This window comes from Centruroides vittatus, unplaced genomic scaffold (assembly GCF_030686945.1).
Source record: "Centruroides vittatus isolate TY-2023 unplaced genomic scaffold, ASM3068694v2 contig_753, whole genome shotgun sequence".
Classification (NCBI taxonomy): Eukaryota; Metazoa; Arthropoda; class Arachnida; order Scorpiones; family Buthidae; genus Centruroides; species Centruroides vittatus.
In genome coordinates this window covers 825,426-835,122 of record NW_027122489.1, presented here as the reverse complement: position 1 = coordinate 835,122, position 9,697 = coordinate 825,426, and the positions used below count along the sequence as shown (strand labels likewise).

General features: G+C 26.6%; 1 protein-coding gene across 1 annotated transcript in view; it reads right to left on the bottom strand.

The window, feature by feature from the left end:
- Positions 1-8,568: 8,568 nt before the first annotated feature.
- Positions 8,569-9,697, bottom strand: part of LOC136981352 (hepatocyte nuclear factor 4-gamma-like) — a 32,802-nt gene continuing 31,673 nt past the window's right edge. Inside the window, exon 7 of the mRNA XM_067277673.1 lies at positions 8,569-8,981. Within this exon, the coding sequence (XP_067133774.1) occupies positions 8,731-8,981 (251 nt within the window). The 3' untranslated portion in view covers positions 8,569-8,730. The remainder of the gene's footprint in view (positions 8,982-9,697) is intronic.

Sequence of the window (9,697 nt, the reverse complement as noted above, 5' to 3'; positions counted from 1 at the left end):
CATTTTAAAGATTGTAATGAGGTTTCGAGCAGTGAAAACCCAGATAATATTTATTCGGCAAATCAAATTATTCCGAAAATTTTATATCTTCAAGTTTTTATTGGACCCTATATAAAAGCAATACAATTGAGCGGTTCGGAATGTAAAAGGTTTTACAGATCTGTTTGCGATGTAAAAGGGAAAGAAATAGGCTACATAGAAAATGGGAAATGCCATAAACCAAGACCTTAAAATTCCAGATGCTAGCCAGTATTGATATTTTTCCACTAGTAGTCCTGAATATAAAATGCCAGGGAAAAAATATAGATAAGCAAATTTAATTGAAATGAAGATAAATATGGATTAAATTAAAATTTAGTAATGAAGAGCTAATAACTATGTATTACTTTAATGTTATAATAAAATGATTTAAATTAGGCCTATAACTTATTAAAGTATTAATAAAATTACTATAATATAATAATATTCTTATTATAATGTAAATAAAACTACAGTTAATGGAATTTCTGGTTTCATTGATTCCGATATTAAAAGGAATGTTAAAAATACATAACTTGAGATTTATTAATTATAGTTCATTTATTACTGGTTACCTTCTGTTTTTTAGCAGTAGTTCATTAATAAATATATATATTACTAATATTTATAAAGGTTTAACTAGTGCTTTAAATGTTTAAAGTATGGTCAATACTGATAACGAAAACACATTATTAGGTGAGGCTGATAGCACAAAAAGCTTAAAAAGGCCTAATTACATGAAGATAATGACAGTTATAATCAAAACTCTACTGCAGCAAGTGAAATATTTTGGGATTTTCTAATTTTGATAACATTAAATGACTGATAACAATATCCGTGATTACAACAAGCGGATTCTATTGCGTATATGTTGTGTTCTATTAGTTTTGTAGTATTGAACTTTGATAATGAAATACACTGGTGAACAAGGGTGAGTGGACATTTATTTCCTATTATGTTTTGAGACAATGAAGACAGTTTCTGTGCTTTTTCTATTTATTTCTTTTTTAAATGCTTTTTTTTCGTTGGAAAAGGGCATATAAATATTGTATACAAGGCATCTTGAAGGCTCATTTATAAAACCTCCACAGATAATACATACGGGAAATTATTAAAGGAATTTTAATTAATTTTATCAAGATTTATTAAAATTTAAAATTGACTTGTAAAAATGTTTTTTATTTTAACGAATTTCCTTTTGTTTTCATAATTCATAGATCTAATAACACGTTTCTATTTTTTACATTTTCTAGAAAACAGAAAATTAATAGATTATAGATCTTAGTTAAGAATTTAAATATAATTTATTATTTTAAATAAAATTCCTTATTTTCAAAATATAGATACACAAGATGAAACAATACAGAGAAGAAAGTGATTTCTGTAGTACGAGTTTAAATGTGAGAGGAAACCTACCCCCCATCCTTCAGAATAGGGCATAGCCCCATTTGGAATTTGTCTCTATCTCTAAACTCTTTTTTTTTGATGCACGTATAGTTCAAATTAAAATAATAAAACTAAGTAATTTCGGGTTAATTATGCATGAATTCACATAGTCTGACGTTACAGTAAAGTATTAGAAAAGTACAATACGTTGAGTGTAACTTTTTACTAGCTATTTAATCTTTACCTTATTTCTTACTTTCATGTTTTGCAAAGGACGTGACAATTTCTTACATATTTAATTATATATATAAGTACCATAAATGTATTATACCATATTTAAGTATAGGATCATAAGTGGTCATCATTGCAATCAAGGTGAGAAATTTTCTTTTTTACATTCACTATCACTGACTCGAAAATGTCAAGGACACAGATACAAGAGTCAAAATAAAACTGTAGCTAATATTTTCAAAACTTCTCTCTAATAATTTACCTTGTGTCTTATCATCTTCTACTATGTCAATTGTCTGATTTTTCTTTCACTAGTAATAAATACGCATTACAGAAATATGGACTCTAGACTTTTCATGTTTTTGTGATTTTCTGCCCATAATATCGGCTAAAAACTCTAATGCTATTAATTAAATCCCATTCAAAAGGATCGGAGCGATCATAGCTGTATGGCTTCTTAACTATTAGTATTACCTATGCTTAAGATGCCAATGTATTTTGACTTTAAATTTTGGATAGAATTAATAGAAGGAATCATTGAAATGTGGACTGTTTCTATAACTTACGGTTGCACTCAAAAAGCCTGGTTGACAAGGTTATGTTATGCCATGCATTCTTTCGTAATTGTTGCAGCAAAATATGCCCTGTCGGTCTAATTGGCACGAAATAAATCAAAGCATCTGAACAAATCTATATTCGGTTAATTACCGTTACACTATTGATCAGGATCATCTGACTGCTGATTAGCTTCTGATCAGGGTATCATCTTGCGCCGAAATCGTAACCTTAGGTGTGGTAAGACCAACATTATCTAAAGAAATAGAATCAAGATCTAGCTCACCTGATTTTGAGCATTTGCGGAATCTGAGCTTTCTGTTGCAGCCAGTAACAAGACTAGATCAGGCCTTATTGTAAGTTTTTTTTTTCTACTGCACAAATATCAGTTTTGTTTTGGCCAAGTCGATAAATCCTAGCATTAATAATCTGTTGTAAAAGACATAAATGGAAAATAATGACAATAACAAATCTTATAGCTGTATAATTATTTATTAATTTCAATCACTGTTCAATCTTAATCGTTAGACATGAGCAGTGTGCATTCTGCGCCTGCATGTGATAGGCTATAATTTACAATACGATAATTGCGCTGTGATTATGGATTATAGTTTAAATGATAATATTGATATTGCGGCTGCATAAGAAATCTGCATATCTATTGTATATGTTTAATATAAATGGTAAATCCTACCAGCATTCTTTCCCGAATAAAATATACAGTAAAACACGTGTAAACTGGAATCGCATGGTCCCGAATATTTTTCTCGTTTGGCAGGTTTCTTTTCTAAACAGGTTCTTTTTCTAGCATAAAAAAAACGCTCCGTTCCTAAAAACTTTTTTCCGTTTAGGCTGGTTTTGGACAGATTTTACTGTACACTGAGTAATTTAGGTAAATATTTTAACTTTAACATAGCCGGAAAAAAGAAATAGGCCTACTGTACTTATAAAACCCAGAATCGGACAATTAATTACCGCACAATTCAAAATTCCCGTTACACATTGTGTGTCCCCGTTACACGTTAGAATATGAGCTAGACTGGGTCCGGGCTTTTTCCTAAATACAGTATAACTTATCCGTAATTTTCATTGATCTGAAAATAGCTGATTAACGGTGTTCGCTTTTTTTTTCTTTCGTTTGAAGATTCGTAGGATCTTTTCATGTTTCTAATTTTAAATTTACAGTAAGAAGAAATACAAATACGAATTGAATTAACGCTCTTCCGTCATTGTAATTTGCATAAAAAAAGTGATTTGCATTTCAAAAATAATTTTTCGATGAAAATATTTAAATAATTAAAAATGTTTACTTCGGAAAAAAAGAGACATTTATTGGATCAACTTCACTCATAAAAATCAATTCGCTCTCTGATGCGTAGATCCGGAACATTGTTGCAAACCATTGACTGTGCTTGAAATACATATTTTTCCAAATTTCTATCATTACCGTAGTGAGATAAAAAAAATCACCTTCTTAGAACAGTGATTTTTTTTATCTCACTACTTCAAATTTACATGTAATTTAAGACGAGAAAGTTAAAAAAAATAATAATAATAATTTACAGTTTGAATTTCTGCATCATCTTTCTCGGCAATTTTAATGTTGTCTTAATTCTGCATCACATAAAATATATTATCACACGATAATTATTTCGACTTTTTACATTTAATTTTTTTTTTTTATCAACTTGATAAGTGACAGTAATTATTAGTTTTTATTTCCTTTTACTTTAGTTGAAGAAAATTCTTTGGTAATACAAATATTTGATAATAAAATTAGCAAATTCAGAACATATAGAATTTTATAGAAATTTTTTAATGCATTTTAAAATACTGTTTGGTACCACACAGTCAACACAAATGGAGAACACTGATTTAATTTGCAAAAGTAAATTTAACAATAGGAAGCCTAACGTACGAACAAGTGACAAAGATATGCGTTAGTATCTTATTAGCAATTGACATAATCATTTTTCATTGAAATATCGAAATTATTTTTATATTATTTAGAATTTTTCAATGGTTTAGTCTTGCTAGAGATCGATATCCAATAAGCTTGTTTCATTTTTATGTAACTTCTACTATTAACTCTCTTACAATTTAGTATTGGTCAAGCTGTTTGTAGACTATTCGATCAAATGCAATCATCAATAACCAGCAATACGTAGAATTCAGTTCAAAATAATAAAATTATAAGCTGTTTTTTTTAGAATCGTGTATTAGGTTTACATGATATACAGTGAAATGATAAGGTAAAGGCACTAATAATTGACACATTAAGAATGATAACAACTTAAATATTTATTCTAAAACAAAAACAATTTTAAATGTAATCGCTACACAAGCTTTTTGTTGTTACACGATAATTTAAAAAAGAAAAATGTTAATTTTTGAACCGATGTCCTTGTGCAGCTTAAAACAAAAATCCAGCAAGGAGTTGCTTAACTTTCCCGGTAACATTTGGTGGCGCCATCTGTTATGATATTTTATTAAAAAGAATTTTTTATATTTTAAAATATTATAAAAACAGCAAACAGTTTAATATTGAGAGTAGGAATGAATTTTATAAAAAAAAATTGTAAATGCTAAAAAAAAAAAAAAAAAAGTAAATCGTCATTAAATCCAGTCCTACTCGAGATATGACACTCGACCCCCTTTATCTCCTAACCTCTCGACCTTTAACCACCAAAATTTAATAGCATCAATCCCCGTAATACATAAACCTTCCTGCAAAATTTCAGAAATTTTTATCAAAAAGCACAAAACTTATTGAGCTTCAGAGTGAACAAAATCGTGCCCCACGCTAACATTTATAAATACAAACCTCCAATTATTTTTTTTTTTTTTTTTTTTTTTTTTTGCATTTCTTAAGGTCCCCTGAGTCCAAAAATATTAAAATCTTGGGTCAGTCTTTGACTGATCTCCATACTTTCGGGAAAGTAAAAATCACTAGAAGTTGACATGTTATTGGGCTATCAATGGCTGAAATTTAACCATCATCACCAATTAATGCAGAATATTGGTATTTAATTCTATCTCCAGTTACAATCGTTTTTTGGCATTGAAAGTATATTTATTATTTGTGAATAAGTAATAATTTTGATATCAGACTCATTTTATTTAAAGACAATCTTTTTGTCATCACAGCAATTCATTACCATAACTTCGAGATGGTCATTCAGTATCTTCTGAATAATACACACATATCAGTAGAATTCCCCATACTTAATATCACTTATGAAATTTTATTTCTATATAAATTTTGAATTAGAAAAATAAATTATTTCTGTGTTATTTGTTTCTATAGACTAAAAACATAACGATTAACATTAAACTGAAGAATTTTTCATAAAATATTTTTCTGGCTATTTTATAAGGTTTTTACAATCAAAATTTGTATATTTTTATACATTAACGTATGGAATTGTTTGCTTTTATTTAAAATTATGTCGTAAAATTTTTATTTTGAGAAGACGAATCGATTATGACATAGCAATGTCAGAACTCGAGAACAGAGATGACACATCACGTGTTTCTATTTATAAAACATAAATTTAGTTTTCGAATGGCTGTATTTTAAACTTCTGTTGATCTCCGTTCTCTCTAAAGTTCGTTTTAATAAAATTTATTATATTATTTACTTAATTTTAGTACTTAAAAATTATCTATAAATAGGAAATATTAAATATGGACCTATTTGTTTTCTTTTATAGTTATTCAAAGTATACATAACTATGTAAAAAATATACATAAAAATATTCATCAAATGTTTATATACATATAGGCCTATTTGATTTTGCTAAAAATCAGAAAATATTTTACTTCTTATCCTACATCATTATTTTTCTTACTATTTGTCTCATTCTGTCGATATTGTTCGTGAATAGTATCGACAGTATAACACATAAATATCGACAATATTGGCATTATATGTGAGTTTCCAATATATTTATTCTATGTCAGTTATTCAGGGGAAATTTACAGTCATAGTTGAAAGACTATGCTTAATATTGTTTATGAATTAAATCAATCAATATAATGTATATGTATATTAATGCATGTAATTAACACAATCGAATAACAATAAATAATTATTTCAACCGTTAAATTTTTGTTTTATAGAATATTTTTCTTAATTATTTCTCGTATTGTTAAACATAGGCCTATCTGTTCTAACGAATGAATTTAAAATCTTTAAATTTTAATGCCTTAACTGAAATTTGCTAATTTATAAAACATTAAGAAATTATTTTCTGTTATTTTATATAGTTTATAATTTTTATTTATTTTATTTTTTAATATAATGTTGAAGTAATTTCCCCCTGAACTGATTGAAGTTCCTTTAACACAACTGGGTATGTTACGTGAATTACTAACTCACAATGGCTTATACAGTTGGTTCGCTTTTGTCCATTAAGGAACAAAACCCGACTTTCAATGCTGCTAGCCAGTAAAAATGACAGATGAGGAATTACCTACATCTCTCCCTAAGTATCCGTGGAAAATTCGATTCGAATAAAAATCCCTCGTAGTAGTAGAAGAGTCACTTATAGTCCCTGAACGTCGTCCAGCCAACTCTAACACGATTATATATATTGTATATTACAGAATGACATTTTTGGATATTTGATATTATGCTATTAAATGCACAAGTCTGTTGATTTTATAAATTTAACATCATTATATAAATGTCTTAATTTTTTTGATAATTCGAAACGTGCTCTACACAAGTAGAAAAATGCAATTTTAAAGCGTTCAACGGCTTATATAAATTAATTTAATATTACTTTCTTACAAAGCATCTTTTAATTTAATTTTTTAAAAATTCCATCGAATAAATAAAGAAAAGGAAGAAATAAAACTTAAGATGAATAAAGGACACAAAATAATGTTTTAGCGCAATTAATTTATAAATTAATTATAATTTACAAAATTAACGAAAAATAAATTGAGATTTCCTATTAAAATTGCTTTTTTTAATACTTTATTTAGAACTTATATTCTTTCGCCAAAAAATATTTATAAACCATTCAGTCTAGAGTAATGAATCCAAGTCACGTTTTCCTACTACATATAAAAATGACTGAATAAATTACAAGTAAACTTATAATTATACTTGCATATTCCAATAAGAAAATTACTGCAATTATCTTCCAATTAATAAAACTCATATAATTACTTAAGATAATTAAAAGAGAAATAATAATCTTTATTTCTTTGACGTTTTTATTGATTTATTTCTTATTAATTATCTGCGTTCAGACCATTATTGTTAGAAAAACAAATAAAAAGTCAAATTTTGTGTTGTTATTAATGAACTATCCAATAAGTTAATAATTCTCCTTTGAGATATATACTTAATATACTTTTTTTTTTTTTATTACAATATTTCATATATAAATCATAATTGGAATCACTTACCGTATGAACCGATCCAGAATAAAAGATTTTTTCTCAAGAAAATTATTTATTTTATTAAAATATTGAACGTTTTTCTTACATATTTCAAAATTTATGAAGATATTTTACGCCTAAAATATAAGTTTTTATCTATTTTTATATAACATTTTCTTTAAAGAAAGTGTGCCTCCGATAGAATAAGACGTTGTAAATGTCACCATACATGTTTTATATTTAATAATTTTTAGCAATAAAATTTTTATTATTTTTTTATAAATTTTTAGACCCGGATCAATTGCTTAACAATAAAAATTAGTTTTTTTAAAAGTTTAATAAGCATTGTTTATAATTATTTTTAAAATAGTTGGCAATTTAAAACAGAAAAATAATATTGGAATTTTCCGAAATTTTGGAACATTTTTTTATAGTTACGAGCCGAAAAATAAATTATCGAAAAAATATTTGGAGAATCTGACGAATAAATTTAGCCAATTTCTAAACGTTTTACTTAAATATAAAATTATTAAATTTGACTTTTTATGGCCATGATGATAACCCGAAATTATTTATATATCCGAGAAAATTGAAAAACTAAGAATAGAATTCAAACTTTATTTCAAAAAATAAAACAATAATAAAATATTAGAGTATTTTCGTATTTAAATTTAACTCTATCATAACAATTCCAAACATTTTTATGAATAATAAAAAATAATATATATATTTACAAAGATTAATATGTAGAATTTAAATCAAGGTATAATAGAGAATTGATTATCTGCATTATAGAGGTAACATTCAATTTAAAAAAAAATTAGCAAGTATATAAAAATAATAATAATAATAATATAAAAAATTTAACTAAAGAAGATTTGAAATTTGATAATTAAAAAGTTTGCTGTGAACTTATATCCATTACATAGTCAATAGGATAATCAATGCTCTACTATACTCGAGAAATATATAAATTTGAACCTATTTTAAGTAATTCATCTACTTTCTTTTGTACTATTATTGTTTATTAAGTGCTTGTAAATGCAGAATCAGGAATGCAAGAATTATACGATTAAAAAAAATGACCAATATGGCCTCTTTAAAAACGATGTCTCCGGACATCCAACAGTTGACAATGAATGATCTCTATTGCAAGAATTGGCACTTTTCCGAGAAGTTATCCGTTATTTCCTGCTTAAATGCTATTTGTGATTGTTGTATCGGTTGACCTAACGTTTGTAGACGATAAGAGTCATCAGTCAATGAGAATACTTCATCCACTTCGGTAGAATTGCCATTCATGAAGAAGCCGTTTGGTTTGATTGAAGTCATATCTTCTGTCGGAATTGCTCCGCTTAAGGCATGATGTGGCTGCGTAGACGAAAACGTTGGGTTCCCTGAAAAATGTTGAAATTTAAATATTGTGATTTCAATAATGTATTTAATCTAAATACAATTCTCGAGAGATGAATAATGTAAATGGATTAACAAGTGTATAACGTGAATACAACTTTAAACAATTTCAAATGAGAGTAGTTTCGTTAAGAATTTATTTTTTAAAAAAATTATTCAATTAAATTTTAATTAAAATCAACAATTTGAGATTCCACTTACGCCTATTGGATTGTATGAAGTTTATTATCTAATTATATTAGTTGGGTTAAGACGTGCAAATTAGTCTCTTAAATAATAATTATAAGTGCTGTAATAAACTATTTAATATAGACTTATGAATATTTCATTAAAGCGAAATTATCGCCGTTTAAATCTAATATCTTAGTCAAACTTATTCAAGCAGACTTTATAAAATTATAATCGATACAATGCTTTTATAAAGCCAGGAATAGACTTAAAATAAGATATTAAAAGCACAGAACAACCAATTATTTAAGAAATTTTATATCCTGTCAACTAAATTTTCAATATAAACATATTATAATTAATGATATATTGTAAAATTAAAAGAAACTTGTTTATTTATAGCAAAATTTATGATTTCTTTCTCTCAACATCTTACTGCCTAGTAGTAGTAGTAGTAGTAGTAGTAGTAGTAAGCTGACCCCTAGTCTATCAACTAGGAGTCAGCTTGATAAAAGTATTAATAATACTAAAT